The 22,484-nt window shown below is 37.6% G+C and overlaps 2 protein-coding genes across 5 annotated transcripts in view; both read left to right on the forward strand.

Moving 5' to 3' along the window:
• Positions 1–728: 728 nt before the first annotated feature.
• Positions 729–11,316, forward strand: LOC111321842 (polymerase delta-interacting protein 2). The gene is made up of 11 exons (XM_022924822.2): positions 729–875; positions 948–1,008; positions 2,853–2,950; positions 3,456–3,558; positions 4,560–4,626; positions 5,170–5,283; positions 6,110–6,246; positions 6,742–6,768; positions 6,847–6,972; positions 7,618–7,697; positions 10,943–11,316. Exons 1-11 carry the CDS (start codon positions 817–819, stop codon positions 11,058–11,060), a joined length of 990 nt encoding a protein of 329 aa, XP_022780557.2. The 5' UTR covers positions 729–816; the 3' UTR covers positions 11,061–11,316.
• Positions 11,317–15,099: 3,783 nt separating this feature from the next.
• Positions 15,100–22,484, forward strand: part of LOC111321838 (RIMS-binding protein 2) — a 34,460-nt gene continuing 27,075 nt past the window's right edge. For 3 of the 4 annotated variants that reach the window (XM_088743868.1, XM_088743865.1, XM_088743867.1), the window contains exons 1-4: positions 15,100–16,216; positions 18,825–18,923; positions 20,943–21,095; positions 21,509–21,685. In XM_088743868.1, coding sequence (XP_088599994.1) covers positions 15,380–16,216; positions 18,825–18,923; positions 20,943–21,095; positions 21,509–21,685 — 1,266 coding nt within the window. In that variant the 5' untranslated portion in view covers positions 15,100–15,379. The remainder of the gene's footprint in view (positions 16,217–18,824; positions 18,924–20,942; positions 21,096–21,508; positions 21,686–22,484) is intronic. The other variant, XM_088743866.1, reaches the window with a different exon arrangement.

Here is a 22,484-nt window from a genome sequence, read left to right on the forward strand (position 1 = left end):
GACATTGAAACAACTCTTTGCATTAGCTGTTCGGACATTGAAACAACGTTTTCCATTAAGCTGTCTTTTGTTTCCATCAGCAAAAGTTTTCATACAAATTAAAAATATTTATCCTCAATTGCCGGGCTCAACCACCTGCCACGATTGTGAGAACTTATTTAAATACCAAGTTAGACAAAACCGAAAACTAAATAAAGCTGACATTGTTTTGAAATGACCGTCGTAATGGAACTTGAAATATATGACGTATCTCTGAAAAAGTTGTGAAGTAGCCAAAGTACCTTAGCCTTTTAGGAATGTGCTTTTTAAGAAGTGGTATTGAAATCGTAGTGATATTACGGTCTATTCAAGCAATAAATTCCAAACGAATCACAGTAAACTGAAAAAAAATTCATGCCTGCACAGACTAAGCTGTTCGCCCTGCGGAAGCTTATATCTCGGACAAGGAGCTCAGCCAACCCCTCCCTCCTGGATCTGCCCGCTCAACTCACTCCCCAAACGTTGCCTGAGACCTTCCAAACGCGTCACCGGCCTTGGCGATCTTTTCATACGATTCTGTTGTTGTTTTTTAATTCTTAGGGTTTTTTTTATTGGCTTTCTGATTTCCCCCCGCCAAGAAACCTTACAACCTTGCGATCTGATATAACAAAGAGGCAACCCCTGGGCACTCCACTTAGGTCTGTTACTCATCACTGAACCTGGACAAGCTATTCCTGACTGGAAGAGGTGGAAATAAATTTGTATGAAAAGGTATTAGTTGAGCACAACTTTTTCAGGTCAGCGGTATCTTCGTGAAGAGTGTATGATGAGAAAAAGATGGCGAAGTTACGGAACGTTGTGTGTGGCTTACTTCAAACAAGACGGCATTACGCCCGGTAAGGTTAAGAGATCTCTTTTTTGTTAACCATTTTCCATTTTTGATGCTGACTGAACGAAATATTTTCAAGGCTGTCAGAAGTCGGACGTTTCCAAGAGCCGAAAACTAGCGGAAAATATGAACCAGGACAGGTAGGCCGCTGGTGAAAAGCAACTTGAAAATCGGAACGTGTTAGTAAGCTTAAGGTGTTGTTTGGCTAAGGTCTCTTACAATACTTTTTCACCTTAGATCTGAAATGTTGGCCTGTTTGGAAAACTTAATGGGTTTCTAATCGACAGTTATGTAATATAACAGGAAATACGTCTTTTATTTCTTTTATTTTCGGTTCATTGTTGATCCCCTCGTATTTGTTACGACCCACACTTGACCTTGATTTGAAATTGTCATTTGACACACTTTTCGGAGAACAACGAACTAGTAAATTGGAAGGACATACATATCGTGTTTTTTGAAATGGAAAGATATTTTCAAAGATTAGGTCCAAACTACCGGCGAATATTACAGTGCCGTCTGTGATGTCGATAATGACCTGCACGCGTGATAATGAAGGTTTCCGAAAAGTTACGGAAACTTGAGGTTGACTCTGATGTGCAGAAGGCAATTTTTATTTTTGCTGTTTGTGTCGCGTTTAGGTAGTACAATACAATACAATACAATACAATATTCTTTATTTAACGAAGGTGACGTAATTAACCCAATGAGTTATCTAACTTACGGCCTTCACAACAATACAAACCCACCACCCACCCCAGGGGAGGACATCCATCATACAGTAATCTCGTGTGCGGGAAATTAACGTCTCCTACCCTAACCCTGCAGGAGATGGGACCTCCATTTATTTGTCCCTATCCAAGAAGACTAGAATATCTGACCATTTCTTGACGTTATAGAAAGGTAGCAAATTCTTCTCAATTATTTTAAGACCTTGAGTGTTGGTCCGGCCGGGGCTTGAACCCTCAACCTCCTGCACAACAGTCCAGCGCACTATCCATTGGGCTAACTGGTTATTAAAACATCAAAGTCAAGGAATTAAATTTTGGGATTACTATGCTAAGAGCGAGAGATTGATCACTCTACAGGATACCCAATGACCTGGTGTAGCTCAGGGACACCTCGCCAATTTGATAGTCTGATGCTCTACCACTGAGTTACAGTAATTTTGAGATTGATGTTTCTTTGAATAGAACAGGAAAAATGTTAAATCTTGAGCCTAGTCATTGAATAAAGCAAGTTGGCTGATTCTAGCAGGATGCATGTCCCTCACAAGTGTTGTTTTGAGTTTGAGAGCGATCTTTGCAGTAATGAACACTACTTTAGCAGTAGTGAAAATGAAGCTTGAAAAAAATTCAGGCCTGTATGGGATTCAAATGCATGACCTTTGTGATACTGGTGTAGTGCTCTACTGCAGTTCACATATAATTATGGTTTTCACATCTTTACAAACATTGACTACAAACTAATATAATGACCAGCTCCCAGTTAGCTTGTTAGCTCAGTTGGCAGAGCACTGCACTGGTATTACCGAGGTCATGGATTTGAATCCTGTACAGGCCTGAATTTTTTTTCAGGCGTTATTTCCACTACTGCTTGAGTAGTGTTCATTACTGTGAAGATCACTCTCAAACTCATTTCTTTAATTGCAGTTCACCTATATGGTTTTCATATATTCACAAACATTAAATGTTGTTTTATATATCCAGTGTACCAAAAAGTTCTCAGGTAGCTCAGCAGTAGAGCATGACATGTGAAATATAAAGATCTGGGACGCATTTCCTCCTAGGCAACTTGGGATCTTTTCTTTGTCATTGCTTAGGGAAAAACACACTACGTTTCTCAATACTTTATTAGTGCCAGTTTTCCCACTGTGTGTTCAAATAATATTATGTCAAATGCAAGCTTCTTTTGAATGGGAAGATACAGTTTATGTACATAATTCCTGACTTTTTTGCTTTTTTTTTTTTCTATTTCCTCAAAGCTTTTTCTGCACAGATTATTTGGTTATAGAGGGGTGATACTATTCACTTGGTCAGCAAGAGTTTATGACAGAGATAAAGAAACAAGGGAGAATGAAAAGTGAGTTTATTTCTTCCAAAAAAAATATTAGATTATTGTACTTAATAATGAATGAATATTGATAGAGTTGCATTGAAACTAAACCTGTTTGGAACTGTAGCTTTTCATGTAATTATCATCAGGTTTCTTATTCAAAGGATTTTTCTCTTTTTCCTCAATTTTTTTCCCCTCCAAGAAAACCAACAAATTCCTATCAGCCATTTCACCTCCTTCTGCTAAATTCAGTCTGGTGAATGATCTGTATTCAAATGATTTGATTTGGAGACTGTAATATTGAATGTTAAAACACATAATTATGCAATACATTGTGAAAGAATCTTAAGATTAACTTCTACTTTATTGTTCACCAATGGATTGGAAATGGTTATTTACTTCCCTTTCTTACTTCAATAATCTGAGCACCCTTTTATTTTGGAACCAAATGGTTTATGGCATGATGGTGGACATTTGAAATGGCATTTTGTAGTATCATTTGCAAGGCTAATGACCTTTATTTGGCTTTCAGATCCTTTGATGAGAATGGATCATACAATCCCGGTAAAGAGATAAAGGCAGAAACACAGACGTACTATCAGGCACTCATTGATAACAGAGATTCTCCATTTGTGGTAAGTTTACGAGAACCAAAACCACCTGTCTGCAAAACTGCTGAGTAAAGTTGACTTGCAGACCATAAGCCTACTGGCTTAATATTTTGTACAAAATACTGTCATCTCCAATCTATTCTAAATTAACTTCACATTTCAAAATTATTAGAAAGTTTTTTTCCTTGTGAAATTAAACAAATTATGTTCAAATACATCCTTTTGTCTTAAGCTTTTCATCATCATCCTTATCAGTATTTCACAATACTTCTGAGTATTAAGTGTATACTGTACATGTTTCATTTTTTGGAGTGATTTCCAACCATATGTTTAAGTTCCTTTTCATTGTGCTATTACCCCCTATTATTTAAAAGCTTGCACAATCCTTCATGTACCTTTATATTCTTTCCCAAATTTGGAGATGGTAGAGATGTTACATTTTACTTGAGACATTCTTTATATTTTCAATTAAACTCATCCACAACAGCTGAGTGTAGGGATGGTGCCTGAATTTAAGGTAAAGCCACTGACAAGCTGAGGACAGAGGGTAATCATGACAACCCTGTGAATAACAACCACCAGGCACCATCACACTGAATTAAATGCACTGAAAAACATAAGGCACTTGCCTTTACTTACCAAAGGGAGGGTAGGGTTAGGAGCAAAAGGCTTCACACAAAATCACGTGTGAGTTGTGACTTGAGCAAAATGGCCTGACCTCAGAAGGAGAGCTGTGAGTTACATGGACCTGTGATAAAAGTGTTAGACCACCCTGCATCCTGAGGGGAGACTATTGGCCAGCATTGTCTGGAGTTTAACCTTGCCTAAATTACATTTAGCCACATGACAAAATGCAACAACAATTTTTTAGTCAGCATTGTTTTTGTTGTCTGAGCTTCACTTTACTCTGTACAATGCACAGGCAGCCACATGTATTTTTTATAAGTTTTAAAGGAGGTATTTTATTGTTGTGCTGTGGGAAAATACTTTCAGAATACTTAATTTTCTTTTTTTTCTCATTTCAGAGAGCTCAACCAGAAATTGTGACATTCCTTGGGTATGAGAGTGACAATGCTCTTTATACAATTCCAGGTGATGACAAGAGATTTTTTCTTGTTAATATGTTTGCAACACTATTTTCTGGCATTAAAACAGTGAATTGCACAAAACTGCCCTCTTTTAGGTGAGCTTTTAAATGCTTTACTTAAAAACTCTTAAATTGTGAATGGAAGAAAATGAGTGAGCATGCTTGCTTGCAGTTTTGCCATGCCCAAGTTTTCACTTGCTAGCTTCTCTTGAATTTGGCCAGTGGGTCCATGGAATAAATATATCTTATTAGAGGTTTTGTTGTGTAGTATTGCTGAGCATTTTTACGAGTTGTGCTGTATTTTGATGAGCCCGTAGGGCGAGTCAAAATACAAACAACAAGTAAAAATACTCAGCAATGCTACACAACAAAATGTCTAATAAGAGATTTATTATCCAACACGCCAAATTATTATTTCAGTGCAGGCAAATTTCACAGATATTTCTAGAGTATAAATATCCTGTGATATTTGCAATTGGATAATAAGAAAGAATGAGAAGCTATTCAAACCACAATGTATGTTGTTGTTAATATCTATTTTGGTTTAGGTTTGGACTACATTTCCCAGGAAGATATCCTTCCCTATATGGTTTCTGATGCATTTTCCCGTCCAATCCACCATGAACTTTTTGATCGCTTCTTGTATCCTGAACCTGGAAGAGGTGCAGTGTAATTTAAATGAAAACCCTTCGTCCATGGATTGTGCTTGCACATCCTACAGCCACTGACTGGTACTCCTTCTTTGAAATTTTCATAATTTCCCTCCTCTGAAATATAGAGGATATTACATGGTTGCATGTGGATACAAATTTTATATTTAAGGGGGTGGGTGAAAAAAACAAGTAAGAGACATCATCAACAGGGAGAAATAAATTGATGTCCACAAGCGTGCATGTAATGTTTTCTTTTCTTTTCTGGTTTTTTTCTTTTTTTGTTTTACATGGATACAACTACATTTCTAACTCAAAGACAGTTTTAAAGCACAAGTTTTTTAAGCACAGAATGCAGAGGTCACCTGCATGTTAACTCTGCTTGCAGAGGAGCTCTCTCAACTCTTGCAAAAAGTTGAATGCATGCATTCTCGTGTTACCTCATGCAACTGTCCATCATACATGATCACTTATCGCCAACACAGGAGACACTTACAAGTGTTCCTTATAAGGCAATCAATGTTTATAGTCTCTCAGTTTAAATCCTACATGTAGCTGCATTTACATATTTTGGATGAAAGTCCAAGGATAGAGGTTAATGTAATCCTTACATATACGTATTCCCTGGGTGTGACATTCAAAACCATCTTTGGCCTACTGCAACAACATCTATTCAATCTCTCTTTTCCTCATACACTATAGGGGCTACTACCTCTATCCACAGCCTGTGTATTTTATTGCTTTCAGTGCCTCCCTAACTACAGGTGTTTAAAAAAAGAGTAGCTACTTATAAACTTTGTAAACTCTGTAAAATAAAAGAATTTGTTTTCCTTGATAGAGCCGTCTTTTGCTGCACGAGAAGCACTCCAATCCTGGCAGGAGAAAAATCATAAGTGGTTAGAATTAACAGATGTACATAGAGAGTCAACAAACAATGTAAGGATTACTGTCATGCCATTTTACATGGGAATAAAGGTATGTTGAGTATCGGTATTTTATGTCAGCAAAACACTTACAGGTTTACCCTTCATGGCATAGTGTGAATACCAGGGTGTGGCACAAGGTTTGACAGATATATGCAGAATAGAACCCCAACCCACGACTGTGAAAAAACTCCTTATAATACAACACAATTTAGTTTTATGAACCCAGTTGATACTATAAATTGGCCACCGGAGAGAGTTTCGTAAAGCTGAAGTTAGAGCGTTAGCCCTTCGTCAGCAGCTGTCAGCCGCTCTGTTGTGATACCCCCCCCTCCCCCACCAGCACAACACCACAGATTCTTTAGAAACTTAACCTCTTATACTTTTATAAGAGAGACTTATTCAGGGTCTATCTCCTTACGATCGGATAGAATGTCGAAGCGGATAGAAACAGCTAATAGCCCAGCAGGATTTATTCTCTGTTTTTATGTTATCCAGAACCAGATCTCTGCCGATTTTAATCATCTGTTGATGTTCTTGTTTTCAGAACACTCTTCCGACACCAGATTATTGGGTATGCAATGTGCAGATATTCATTACTCCTTGTTTTGAATAGTTACTTGTGATACTGACGTTATATTCTCCGTTTTAGTGGCGCTATTGTATCAGAATTGAAAATCTTGGTCAGGAGACTGTACAGCTTCGTGAGAGACATTGGAGAATATTTAGTCTGGCAGGCACATTAGAGACTGTTAGAGGGAGAGGTGTTGCTGGGCAGGTAAGATTTGACACAGGACGGGAAGGGGCGTAAGAATGCCTTTCAAAAGTTCTAAAAAATGTTATTTGAATTCATGAGGAAGTCCTTAGTGGTGAGAACCACTTTATGATGCTCTGTTAGGATTCTTTTTCGGTGACTTGTCTGGACAACCTGACTAAATGCTGGGTTTGATTCCAACAACCCTTGTGTCCTGCACAGGTAAACGAATGATATCCTAGCCCTGGTGTCCTTGTTTTCATAAAACAGAACACCCATCACAGCTTTATAAGTTTAACTGAGCGTCGAAAGTATTCTGGGATCGCGTCGCTTTTATTCCTGAACTCTCAGTGACTGGTGTAGAAAAGTCGACCAATCAAATACCAAACTACACTTGAACTGATCACGGATCGATCACTAGCGTTTTGCTTCGCTTCAGAAAGTTTTTCGGTTCTTATTGGCATCTTCCTACATGTTCCTTTGACAGGCCATTGCAATCTCTTTGGGTTTGGTTTTTTATATAATCGATCGAAATGCGCCTTTAGTTAACTACCCTTATACCATTACGCTTGAGTCACTGTGTCGGAATGTGTTACTTAGATGTACCTCACTCTGTTGGCGAATCTTCGCTTCCTACTAATACAAAGTGTTTCGTGTCTTGAATTCTAGGAGCCTATTCTTTCGCCGCAACAACCGGCTTTCCAGTACAGCAGTCACATATCACTACAGGCACCCAGTGGAAATATGTGGTGAGTGGAAGGGGCTTTTCGCTGAGTGATACTGAGTAATTTTTTGATTGATTGTGGATAGTAAGAGCAATTTCTACTTAAGTGTTCGGTGTTAATGCACCATGACTTTGGATTTGCTTCACTTCGCCGTGTGATTGATCCAAAAAACCCGCGCCACTCTCTCAACAAATAATCAATCAATCAATCAATCAATCAACTTTATTTAACGAGGGTTACACGGGACAGTGCTTCAACTGAGTAACTAGTGGCCCTCATAATAATAAGATTAAAAGCTTAAACCGATCTCGACTCGTCACTTGTGTTACCCGTGCCACTTTCTCAACCAACGATATTCAAAACCGAAACCAATCTCGACTTGATCACTCGTGTTTTCCCGTGCTTCAGTATTTACCTTGAATTTCTGTTGGCTGTGATTGAGTTAAAAAACCCACGCCACTTTCCTAACCAATAACATAAAACTTAAACCAATCTCGACTTGGTCACTCGTGTTTTCCCGCGCTTCAGTATTTACCTTGAATTTCTGTTGGCTGTGATTGGGTTAAAAAACCCACGCCACTTTCTTAACCAATAACATATAAAACTTAAACCAATCTCGACTTGGTCACTCGTGTTTTCCGGCGGTTCAGTATTTACCTTGAATTTCTGTTGGCTGTGATTGGGTTAAAAAACCCACGCCACTTTCCTAACCAATAACATATAAAACTTAAACCAATGTCGACTTGATCACTCGTGTTTTCCCGCGCTTCAGTATTTACCTTGAATTTCTGTTGGCTGTGATTGGGTTAACTAACCCACGCCACTTTCCTAACCAATAACATATAAAACTTAAACCAATCTCGACTTGGTCACTCGTGTTTTCCCGCGCTTCAGTTTTTACCTTGAATTTCTGTTGGCTGTGATTGGGTTAACTAACCCACGCCACTTTCCTAACCAATAACATATAAAACTTAAACCAATGTCTACTTGGTCACTCGTGTTTTCCCGCGCTTCAGTTTTTACCTTGAATTTCTGTTCGCTGTGATTGGGTTAAAAAACCCACGCCACTTTCTTAACCAATAACATATAAAACTTAAACCAATCTCGACTTGGTCACTCGTGTTTTCCCGCGCTTCAGTTTTTACCTTGAATTTCTGTTGGCTGTGATTGGGTTAACTAACCCACGCCACTTTCTTAACCAATAACATATAAAACTTAAACCAATGTCTACTTGGTCACTCGTGTTTTCCCGCGCTTCAGTTTTTACCTTGAATTTCTGTTGGCCGTGATTGAGTTAAAAAACCCACGCCACTTTCCTAACCAATAACATATAAAACTTAAACCAATGTCGACTTGATCACTCGTGTTTTCCCGCGCTTCAGTATTTACCTTGAATTTCTGTTGGCTGTGATTGGGTTAAAAAACCCACCCCACTTTCCTAACCAATAACATATAAAACTTAAACCAATCTCGACTTGATCACTCGTGTTTTCCCGCGCTTCAGTATTTACCTTGGATTTTTGTTGGCTGTGGTTGGGTTAAAAAACCCACGCCACTTTCCTAACCGATGACATATAAAACTTAAACCAATCTCGACTTGATCACTCGTGTTTTCCCGCGCTTCAGTGTTTACTTTGAATTTTCTTTGGTTGTGATTGGTCCAATAAACCTGCGCCGCTTTCTCAAGCAATGATGTTCAAAACTTGAACCAATCTCTACTTGGTCACTAGTCGTATATGAGAACGATCCTTCGCAGTAAAGCACTATTTGAGCAATAGTGAAAATCAGACCTGAAAAAAATTTCAGGCCTGTACGGGATTCGAACCACTGACCTCTGCGATACTAGTGCAGCGCTCTACCAATTGAGCTAACAAGCCAACTGGGAGCAGGCCATCAAAATTAATTCGATATAAACCCGTAGATGATAAATCAAACAACAACAAACATATGAAACATATGTGTGAACTGCGGTTATGAGACGTATATGAGAACGATCCTTTGCAGTAAAGCACTATTTGAGCAATAGTGAAAATCAGACCTGAAAAATATACGTCTCATAACCGCAGTTCACACATATGTTTCATATGTTTGTTGTTGTTTGATTTATCATCTACGGGTTTATATCGAATTAATTTTGATGGCCTGCTCCCAGTTGGCTTGTTAGCTCAATTGGTAGAGCGCTGCACTAGTATCGCAGAGGTCAGTGGTTCGAATCCCGTACAGGCCTGAAATTTTTTTCAGGTCTGATTTTCACTATTGCTCAAATAGTGCTTTACTGCGAAGGATCGTTCTCATATACGTCTCATAACCGCAGTTCACACATATGTTTCATATGTTTGTTGTTGTTTGATTTATCATCTACGGGTTTGTATCGAATTAATTTTGATGGCCTGCTCCCAGTTGGCTTGTTAGCTCAATTGGTAGAGCGCTGCACTAGTATCGCAGAGGTCAGTGGTTCGAATCCCGTACAGGCCTGAAATTTTTTTCAGGTCTGATTTTCACTATTGCTCAAATAGTGCTTTACTGCAAAGGATCGTTCTCATATACGTCTCATAACCGCAGTTCACACATATGTTTCATATGTTTGTTGTTGTTTGGTCACTAGTGTTTTCCCGCGCTTTAGTAGTTTTTATTATATTTTACTTTGAATTTTCGTTGGCTGTGATTAGTTAAAAAAACCCGCGCTACTTTCTCAACCAATAAGATTCAAAACTCAAACCAAACGCGATGTGGTCCCTTGCGTTTTCCCGCGCTTCAGTATTTACTTTGTATTTTCGTCGGCTCATTCTTCTCGAACGGCGAGTCAAGAGTCAAAATGTATCAATTTGGTGTTGCTGGTCGAATTCACTCGCCACCTAATATCATGGGCCTACCAATTTCGTGGAGCAAATAGGCTGAAGTGCGGGAGGACAGCGAGTAACTTGGTCGTGATTGGTGTCACTTTTCCATAAAACTGGTATACGAGATGGTATGAGTTTTCTAGATCAACCACTGAGGAAAGTAAAGCAAAGCAAATACACCCTATTTTGCTTTCAATCACTCAATTGAAAACTGCTCTCTTCCCGTTCTAATTTTTTTCTTTAACCTATTTATTCCTTCGTTTTTATTCATACAATCCTCGCGGCAATTAGGATACCATAATGTAGAAATTATCCATTCAATTCCCATAATTTTACAGTGCTTTTAATTTGATCTTCACCTGTCATTACAGCCCAATTTTCTTTTGGAGATGTCCTGTAGCTGTTTTTCTCTTTATCTTTGCTTTTTAGGGGTAAATATCGCTTCGAACGCTCAGACGGAAGTTCGTTTGAAACTCCCATACCTCCGTTTGCTCTGGACAGCAGAGAAGAGGATACACCTGATTCTCCGGGAGCTTCATCAAAATGAATTTATAAACTTGATGCCAGCTTAGCTTAGCTTAGCTTAGCTCAGCAGTCCATTTCTTTTTAGTTAAGCGGGAAAAATGAGAGCCGCGTGAGAGAATGGGGCGAAAGCGTGGAAAAAATGTAAGGACGGAGAAGAGGGGGGGTGGGGAAGCAAGGGTTAATTTCATCGTCTATCCCGGGACTTCAATTACGCAGATTGCAATAACCCGACCCAGTCTACCTCCGTCTCTAGCTTATTATCTCGCTTTGTTCAAAAAGTCCTGGAACATCTAGAAAAGAAAATGTCAGTGCTCAGCTGCAGACTCTTCCCTTTCTCCCCTCCCCCCTCCCCCCATGCTACAAAATTTTTCTCTATAAAGTTTTAGATTCTATTTTGCCGGTTTTTTTTTTTTTTTCGCTTTTGTTTTCTATTCGCTCGCTATTTGCTCTCTTTGCGGACGCGGACGCTCTGCTCGCTTTCGCACTGTGTAACTCCCGCTTGGCTTAGCTAAAACGAAGCGGAAAGACTGTGTAAAACCTAGATATTTGTCTTCGCGTATTATTATAATTGAAACAGCTATTGTTCACTTTACAACTAAACTAACATGTTTAACATTTCAAGACCTAACTGCAATGGATTTCTGCTGCACGGAGAAGTTGTCGCGACAGAACAAACTAAGATGCTCAAGGATTTGAGATGATCATTTTATCTGCCAAAATATGGATGTTGCCTATTATGTGAAACAAGCTGCATATCGAAGGTTAAAAGCTGTTCACATAGGCTTCATTTTTTTGTTTCGGGTATGAATCTATTTTGGTGAGGTCTTCGTGGCCTAATTGACCTGTTTTTCCATAGTGATACTGATGACGCAACGGAAAAGCGTTGCGTGTCACTTCTTTCAGGCAATGTTTCCTCGGTTCTTCGTGTGGTGGACATGTACGGTCGTGGACAGCATATTGCGGGATAATTTATTACCCTCTTCAAAGCACTTAGAAGGGCACTGGAAGAGCAAACCGCTTCATTGCGAGATCAATGAATAAGGCAGGGGTGGTATAAATCTTCCATTGATTTTTTCCAAGATTGCTAGTTTCAAAATGTCAACAAAGCATGTCAAGAGAACATCAACTGATTTCTCTTCAGCATGTCTGATATTGCGCACAAGATAGCAATGAGTGACTGGGCGGGTCAATCGCTGTCCGTGTGGTATTTCAGTCGAATCATAGCGGTGAATACTTTGAAAGAACGATTTTTGATCTTATCTTTCTTTTACCCGACTCAGTTCCGTTTCTCCTTGGTTAAAGCGAGAGACAATTTTTTTTGAATTCTTAATCTTGGTTTTACACTTTCGTGGCACTGTGGATGGCAAAAAAAAGGTGGGGAAGTTATTACATGACTTGATTTAGGAAAGGATCTGTGACCGAAACCACCGAATAACAAGAATTACTCGTCCCGGATGTCTTGTTCTTATCTTTTTTCAATCCATGATCAAAATCGCAAAAATTAGTCTCTTTTTTTTGTTGTTTACGTCAGATTGACCATTTTTCTAAGAGAAACTCACTACCTGTCATTAATTGATGACCCATTGGTTTTTTTTTTATTCCCTTAAATCAGGTTACGAATGTATGAAATATTGATGTTCTATAAATAGGCGAAAGGTCGTCAGCCCGACGTTTAACAGATGGGTACCTTAACTTTTTTTGTACAGAATCATTAAATATGAAGTCTTTTTCTGATAATTTTGTTTATCTGCTGTTCTCGGAGATTTTGGAGAACATTGCTGTTTGATTTCAAATGTGCAAAAAGGTTAGAGTGGGTTTTTCCTCCGATTTTTTCTTTAGGTTTCTTGCGGCGGAGTTAAGTTAAAATTTGTTGTACTACTCTTCTTAGAGAGCAATTAAGAGAGGCCTTGGACCCTGTTTATAAAAATCCGCCACCAAATGGAAATTTGCTATGTTTATTTGATAAACGGGTTAATTTTTTGACAGGGAGAAAATGACAAAATTCGTCCAGCCATTTATCTGATTTATCATCGCATTTAGATGATATGTTTGAAGATATTCCTATAGTTTTTCTCGATGTTCAAGTACCACTCTTGGTTTTAAAAACCAGCTAACTATCAGTTGCAAGGGCCGCCTAATGTACACGAAAACTAAACTCGGTTTAAGTTCAGGTTAATCTGACAGTACGTAGTGCTAATCTTGTTACAGACTTGCTAATAACAAAAGGTTTGACAAAGCCGAGAGGGAAGAAAGAAACGCTTTAGGGCTGAACGATTAACCCAGGAAATGGCGCATTTTGTATCAGGCACGTTCATCTTAGAAAACTTGCAATTCCTCTTCGGCAGCTGTTCCCGGCGGTGCTTGTGCAATACTGCGTGGACTTTGAATTTTCTCCGATTTGCAATTTTCGAAGATCACAATATACGTGAATTTAAAATGATTAAAATTGTACGAAGACCTCGGCGTAGGCGAAAATGTCAAAAAATTGTGCACGTAGTCGGCGCTATTTTGGAAGAATATATCATTCTTGAAAACACAGTCTTGCACCCCTAACAACCAGGCGGCTCTCACTCGATTCTCAACAGTCCTCGCTCTGTTCACTTGTTTCCTGTCGCTAGTGCGTGGAAATAAAAGGTATCGTGTATAAAACCAATGATCCTTGCAGCTCACCAGCTAAGGATCTTCATCTGTAGGTCAAAGAAGTTCAAATTTCATGAAAGAATTAAAGATCTTATCTTGTTTAGTAAACGGAATACAAAGATGTCGAAGTCTGTATTGGGTTGACAGCTCCGCATTTGATCGATGGCGCTCTCAAAGCGAATATATGTTGTTTTTGCAACATATGCGAGCCATTTTGGCTCGACCGGAAACAATTATCATACTGAAAAATAGAAAGATCAGCGAAGGCTGCTAATTGCTATTGTAACCTTGTTGGAAATTTCCACGAACATATTCTCCTTAATAGGTTTTGACAATTTGCGTTGGATAAGTGGAGAGATTTTGAACAGCAATCAGTTCTAAGTGCGTGATAACCTGTTTGATTAATTTATTTTTGGACTTCCAGAATTTTTATTAGGTTTGTTTCTGTGGCTATTAATTTCTATTCTTAGTTTTGACTAATTTAACTGTGTTGCTTTCTCTTTTCTCTTACCCCTCTTGATGACGAGCTACTCAAACAAAATTGGATTTTTCGCCGTACTAAGCAGCTTTTGTTTGTACGTGTGGTGAGGAAGTCAAGAGGTTCCATTGTCTTAGAAATCGCCATTATGGACATTCCTCCTACTCAACACCAGTATAGAAGATGTTTTTTTATTTTAATTTTATCAGTTATCCAAAGCAGACTCCGGAAATGTAAAGGACGTCAGTTTTAACTCCTTGTTCTTAAATTAGTTCAAAATAGACAGTGACATGGGATCTGAGTTCATCTGTTAAATTACCAGCAGTCTAAATGGGCACCTTTACACTAATGAGATTTTTTTTTTTAGCATGAACACAAATTGTTCTCCGTTGCTTAGCGACGCCTGCGTCAGCTCACTTGAGTTTGAAAGACTTAGCTAATAAATTAAGAATCTCTTTTGCTTTTGTTACAGTCTTGCTTGTGGTTTTGGGAAAGGGCACTCGAGCGAGAAACGATTTGTTATTGTTTGAATTAAATTGTAATTTCTCAATTTTCTTTGGTGAGGTTTTAAAATATTTCCGTGTATGGTGTCTTTGTCTTACAAGTATGTCTTGGTAAATAGATACAGTTTCCTTGGTCAGATCGTGCATTCGCTCAGATCCGCTAACGTGGGTGTCTTCAAAAATTCTTCAGCAAACTTTTTGTCTCCATGACAAATGACTTCTGATTATTGTAGAACATTCTATGAGCAATGTGAAAGTGCTGTTCTTTAATGATGAGTGTGAATGAGCAATTGAATAAACCTCTCGCTCTCTCGCTCTGCGTTGCTCTTTATTTTTAGATCGCCCCGGGAACAGCCAAATATGGCGATGTTCTCCAAATATAGCACAAGCGGGTTCTCTCGAGGGTCAACTTGGCTACTGCGCATGAGTGAAGTTAGTTTACTCACAACACTCAACATGGATTTGGAATTTTATAGAATCGTTTAATATAATAATTACTAGTATTCGTTAAGCTTGTTTAAAGTTAACTTCCAAAGCGTTGTCGTCGATCTATTGTTGCAAAGTCTTCATCGCATGAGACGCATATATTTGCCACAGAAATGCACGGCAGTATGAACTGGATTCGCGAGCGGGAACGCTCTGCGGCGACAAGAGATGTTTTAACTCGCAATTTATTTAGGTAACTGAAATGAACAGATTGTGGTATTGTTAAGCCGCAAAATGCCATCCTCCAGTATACCGGTCCCAGATAGGGATCTGGGAAATTCTCCGTCTTCTCGAAAAAGTAACGTGGAGGATTTACGAAGGCATAACAACAAACTAAAGTCAGATTTGGAAGCAGAGCGCGCGAAGGTTCGTCAGGTTTTGCGTGATAAGTCTGCAGAGTTAAAGCGGATCCAGGACGGATTTGAAAAAGAAAAGCAAAGAGCCATCGAACTAGCGACGAAACGACTACTTACTGAACATGCGACAGAGCTAAAGAAAGCTCGAGATAACACTGCCAAAGAGAAAGATAACGAACTTAGACAAGTACTCAAATTTAAGGAGGAAGAAGTTAAAACTATGAGGCAACAAATTACTGATGAAAAGGAGAAAAATAGACATGCCGAGGAAGAGTTGAGAAGGGTTTTAGTCGATAGGAGTAAAGAAGGAGAAGATCATTCTGAAGTAGAGCGAAAATTACGCAACGAAATTGCTACACTTAAAGAACAGAAGCAAAAGGCTGAGGAGATATATCGAGCCAAATGTTCGGCGGACAACGAAAAAGCTGAACTCATTCGTCGCTTGAAAGCTGATCATGAACTCGAACTTCAAAAATTTGTTAAAGACTCGAAACGTGAATCGATCCATAGTTTACAACAGAGGAGGTTGACCGAGAAGGCATTAGAAGAAAAGGAACATGAATTGGCTTATAAGGATCATTTAGCAAAGAAACTCGAAGCCGAGAAGGACGACCTTCAAAGAAAATTGTCTGGAGATGTCGAAATGGTGCGGCGATCAAGTCTTCGAACAGGCGCTCCGTTTGATTTAGGTGCCAGCGATCGCTTGGACGAAAGTGTAAGTATCGATTATACATGGAAATTTGTTTCCTTTCTTCTAAAAAAATGTAGTAACGCTTGAATTATTTTTAGTTTTTGTTAGGTTTGTTGTGGATTTAAACTAATTAGGATGGCTTCCTGCCGCTCTCTATCGCCTAAGTGAAAATTGATTTCCTTCTACACGTTCCACTTGTCTCTGTTTATAACAACAACGTACAAAGCCCTGCTTTTTCTTCAGTTTGATTCCTAATCATGTTTATGTCTATTTTTTTACAATCAGTGATACTTTGTTGGTTTAAACGGTGTTTTACTTCCGTTGATATGTCGTGAACAACTTGATATAACATTCAAATTGGATTAGAGAAGTGGATGATTGAAAAGATATAACAACTTATATTACACACAAGGTGTTCTCTCTTGTTATTCTCTTAATCACGTCATTAGAAATTTAAGTCTCAAACGGTACAGGGATCTTTCTTTTCAAAATGCTGGTTGATAAACTATTTCATATTCATTTATTGGTAGAAATTCCGCTTGTAAAAATCGATACATAATTCCGGGTAATGGCGGTATTGATATTCGATTGGCGTCCGATCAAGGCTTTTATGAGCGTAGATGAGTTAAGGAAACAAACCGGTAAACTTATGAGAACACCTATTAGCACATGACTTTTAAAGTTTTTGTTTCCAAGGCGTTTGTTTATTAAAAATTGTTTCCATGCATTTGCCAAAATTGAGTATACGATGAATAAAAAAAAAAAAATTATATGAAGTTCATATATTTTGAACTGCGGTTATAGATAAATAGTGCTCTCTACTGCGAGGATCGTGCATCAATACGTAAAATTGAGTATATTATTTCTAAGGATATTGTTTGTTTTTCTGCATGTACATCACCTCAGCATTACATTGTCTCGGTAAGTAGTAGGTTTCCCCCTCATGAACGGTTTATTTCAGCCTCTTGAAGGTACCAGTACAAAATGTGCAAAAAATACGCAAAAGTACAGATGAGGTGAATGTTATTGCAAAATGATTTTTGTAAGGAATAGTTAAAGGCTAATGTGACATTATGGAGGGGTTAGGCTCGATATCTTTTGTTGTCAGCTTTTAATGACATGTATATCTCCATTTAGTCAAGTGTTTTTTATTTGGTAGTCTTCATTATTTTCATACACAATACATTATGGTGCATACTTTTCCACTTGCATTTTTTTGGTACAAATTTATGATGATTGGTTTTGCTTTTTTGATGAATGTTTTTTATATCTACTTTTTGCCAATGTGGAGGCACCGTGGCCTCATGGTTAGTGCGCTCGACTCCGGATCGAGTGGTCCGGGTTTGTGCCCCGGCCAGGACATTGTGTTGTGTTCTTAGGCAAGACACTTTACTCTCACAGTGCCTCTCTTCACCCAGGTGTATAAATTGGTACCGGAAATTTATTGCTGGGGGTAACCCTGCAATGGACTGGCATCCCATCCAGGGAGGAGCAGAAATACTCCTAGTCGCTTCATGCTACAGAAACAGAAGTTAAGCACCGGCCTAATGGGCCACTAGGCTCGTAAACAGACTTTACCTTACCTTTACTTTTTGCCAATAAGGCCAGAATGTATCTCCTTTTGATTATGCTTTGTCCAGAGGTATTGCTCGTTTGGCTAATTTTGCAGTTTTAATTTAAAACTAAGTAGGGAAGTTTTGCATAACAGGGGAACATGATCTTTCTAATGTAAGTGAAAATGGATTTCATGTGGTGCCAGCAGCCAGGAAAAAGCTTTAAAAACAGTAGCCCTTAGGTTTATCCAATTGTCTTATGAATCTGTCTAGGCAAGTATACATATAAAAACTGTACACGTTGTTATTTTGCTGATAGTTTAACTAATTATATTTTCCTTTCCAAATCTTTCAAACAATGTTTGATTATTATCTATTGCTGAAGTGTTATCTGTTATTTATATTGGCTGCTATCCTAAAATATTTTTGTCAACTATTATCATTTCTGCTATATCCCTCTTAATTTTGAGTCATACACTTCTCAAGGCTTCTGTTTTTGGTCTTCTAATATCTCCTGCCTTTTTTACCTTCTTTTTGTCAGGGTTAGGGGTTACTCCAGACCCTCAATTGACTCAAAAGCTCAATAATCTTTGTTGTTGTTTTTTTTTTTGCCATAATTCTGGAGAAGCGATGACTATACATGATTTGACAAATTGAGCCTTGATTCTTTCATTTGGTCATTTTCCCATCCCATTTTCATTTGGTTTGTATCTTTTCAAGTTTTTGTACTTTTTCATCTGGAGAATATTGTTCAAAAAATGTTATACATTTGAGTATTTTTTTTAATGCATTTTGTTTTCTTTGTTTCTCATATATCTCTATGAATTGCAACGTACAACACTTTTTCTATTATGTTCATTGAACAATTTTTGTAATAATCACTAATTTCTTTATCAAATCAGTGTCTCTTGGCAATTTGTTCCTTCCTTTGGCATAAATCAAGGTTCACTATAAACCCCAAAATAGTTTTTTTAAGTGGAAGCAGGAAGTTAAAAATAAGGTAAAAATATAGACCTTATACCCTTTGAACAGGAGAAGAGGTAAAATTGTAGGTAACATTGAAACTTTTGTTTCCACAGCCCGTTGTGCGAAAAGATAAAGAACGAGAATTAAAAAAGAAAAATGCTGAGTTACAATCAAAAGTGGAAAGCCTAGAGAAAAAGTGTGCAGTATTGGAGGTTAGTTATTTTTACTTTGTGACAATATTTTACTGATTGTGTTAAATGAAATTCCCAACTAGCTAACTATTAGCAAGGTATATGTAGTTACATGTTTTTCTTTTTTTACTTAAACTTACATGTTTCAGTTTGAATTTCAGGTCAAAATGATTTCAACTTAGTTTGGATTGTATTGTCCCTCTTTTCTAGTTACTTTACTTTTATCTTCATATAAAGAAAAACAAATCAGACTTGTTTGAATTCATTGTCATGTGCATATTGAATAACTGGGAATAGTGCAGGGGCTAAATAGGAGGCTAACGTTTGTTTGTCTATACTTGAAAGCTTTGGTATGTTACCAAAGATGGGTTTGCTTATAAAGTCTGACTATAGAGAGCAAGTGTTTTGACAGAGAATGTCAAGTGTTTTGGGGTACCAGTGTAGTAGATGTTTTTGTCTGATAGTAGTATTTTACTGAAGGACAATAATTTTAAGCATGTGTGATACACAGATGTTTTTTAGTTCAGCCTCACTGTGGGGAACTTCAGGTCTCCATTTAGCTTTTGTTAGACTTTGGAATAAGGTGCAGATAATACTTTATGTGAAATCCTGTACATTGTTTTTAGTTTACACAAACTTCTTCTTTATATGGCTTAAACTTGATGTACATATATGTAATACATAATTATATTAATAGATATATTTAATGGCTTAAGGTTTTCTTCTTTTCTGAGAGAAAAGACCACAGAAATGCATAACCACAACCAGAAAGGAAAACTTTTTTGTCAAAATAGTATGGTGGCATTTGTGAGAGGTAACTATCAGTGTTTTGACACATTGAGAATTCAAGTAGACCAGAAACTAAAGTGCATGTTTACTCCATGCTCAGAAGAAAGGTTTTGCAATCATGACGTTTGAAGTTTTGATAGTTACTGCATGCAGGTAGTTTCCAGTAATTTGAAAGCAAAAAAATATCAAATTGTTAGAGATACTATAGATTAGTTTACAACCATTTATATTGCAAGCACTAAGATCCAAGAGGTTCTCATGTGTTTTCAAATTGATCTTGTTTCAAATCAACAAAGTTTCACCAACAAGCATTGACAGTTACTGCAGCTGTTACTTCTATTGTTTCACTCAAATTTTTCAAAATCTGCCTTCCTTACCCAAGCACTATGATGCTTTTGATGTTTTCACTAACTGGAAAAATTTAAAATTAAAAAAGTCAGGGTCACACTTAGAAATGTCTCCTGATGAAAAATTTTTACTGCAAAGTTAACACATTTTAGAAAAATTATACCAAGTGCAACCCATGCCTTAAGGGTATAATATGTTTGTTTGTTTGTTTGTTTGTTTTGGAAGTTTGCTTGTCTTCTCACAGATATATCTGAAAGGAATTTGAAAGAATTTGCACAAGAGTGTGATAAGGACTCTTCTCTTTTTGGGGGACTATATCATTAATATGATGTTACTATATTTAGCTTTCCGTGGCAATTGATGTCCGGAAAAGCTGAACATCAAAACTATATTTGAAACAATTTGGATATATCAACAAAGTTGAAATGGTATATTGGCCACGGTAATGATTACAAAAGCTGACGTTTTGAGCATTAGCCCTTCGCTCCGATGAAGGGCTAACGCTCGAAACGTCAGCTTTTGTAATCATTACGGTGGCCAATTTACCATTTCAACTTTGTTGATATATCCAAATTATTTCGTTACTCCCACCGACGCAGCCCCAAACAGTTTCTTTGAAACTATCAGCCTTTATTCATTTGTATTTGAAACATCTTTGGTAGGACTTTATAAGCAGTGATTCCTGAACGTAACATTTTTTTTTAACTATGAAATGTGTATTTTGTTTATATGCCATTAATAAGGTGTACTTTGGTTAAGTTACACATACACAGAGTGTGCCTTCAGGTCTTCTATTGCTCTGCAAGGTTCATTTGTTTGTGTCCAGTAAAGGGGTTGCAGTTGTTGAGACTGGTGTCTGATATTTATTTTTGAAATCTTCATGAATACTGTTTTTTTTTTTAGAAAGAGATGTCTAAGAGTGGAAACCTGAAAGCAACTTTTGTAGCAGAAGAAAAAATAAAGAAACTTAAGAAAAGGAATTCTGAGCTTGTGTCCATTGCACGACAGTTAGAGGAAAAGGCAAAGAAACTTCAGGAAGAGAAAGTTCAGGCCCAAGTATGTCTAGGCTGAAGTTCAAAATTCTCTTTCGTACTTATTTCATTTGTCACTTGTTACTTAACTGTGTTGTCAGGATAAGCTAGGTAAGTTTTCTAAAGAAAATGTGGAGCTGCATGAGTGCGGGGCCTCAAGTGTTAGCCCTTCGCTTTGATAAAGGGCTAACGCTTAGAATTTCCACTTTGGAAACTCTTCATAGTGGCTAATTTACATTAGTAACTCATTGATTTTTGATAATACTGCATGTAAATTGTATTTGTGGGTTGTGCATTAGGATCGTACTGTAAATGATGTTACAGGATTGGTTTCTGTGGACTAATGAAAGAGTATTAATAATAAAGTAAATTAAACCAAAGCAAATTCAGATTACTTTTTACTCAAAACTGAATGCTGCTTTATCTCACATTTCTCAGAAATTGGTGGAGGAGAACAGTTCTAACAGTGCTGGTGTGGAGCATGTGAAAAAGATGTATGCAAGACAGAGAGCCAAGGATCTTGCTGAACATGCCAAAGCAGTATTGTCTAAAGAAAAAGAGCTGGATGAACTGAGAAAAGAGATATTACCACAAAAGAATGGTCCAGATTTTCCGGTATGTGTCGTGAATTAAAAATTTATAGATAAAAGTGAAGGTGTGCATGCATGCCATTCTGGATCTCATTGTCTTTAACATTTTGAATTCATCATCCTGGACTGAAATGGTATAAGGATCACACTCAGATTTCAAAGAAAGATCAGCTGTATAGCGCAGTAATTGTATTCCTAACACTTATTCAGTGGATAGCAATTTATTTGTTGTATAGTATTATCCGCTCTTTGAACGACTGGAACCAGATGTGTAAAATTAGTACACCCAGGCATCAATCTGTTTGAAGCTTAAGTTCTGTATTTTAGAATATTTTCGTCATTCCTGAATACAGGACATTAGTCTGAACTTAATTAGGATCCAAAATTGATTGTTTTTTGGTGATTGTAATAGGAAGTTGGGGAGAGAGCTCTCTCAAATCTTTTTCAATTGACATTAATTTTTACCCTCTTGTATTTGGACATTTAGACATGTTCATGTATCTAAACTTGAGCTGGCTAAAGTATAGTTGCTACATTGTGTTAGGCTCTCATCTTAGCCTCGGGATCATGCTTTGTAAAACCATCATTTGGATATTAAGCGGGAGACTCGTGTAACTACTGTTTAGTAAATAAAATGATTAACCATCATTTGGATATTAAGCAGGAGACTGGTGTAACTACTGTTTAGTAAATAAAATGATTAACCATCATTTGGATATTAAGCAGGAGACTGGTGTAACTACTGTTTAGTAAATAAAATGATTAACCATTAGGATAGTCCTAATTACAGTATGTGCTGAAAATTGGTCACAAAATCTTCACTG

This window comes from Stylophora pistillata, chromosome 13 (assembly GCF_964205215.1).
Source record: "Stylophora pistillata chromosome 13, jaStyPist1.2, whole genome shotgun sequence".
Taxonomy (NCBI): domain Eukaryota; kingdom Metazoa; phylum Cnidaria; class Anthozoa; order Scleractinia; family Pocilloporidae; genus Stylophora; species Stylophora pistillata.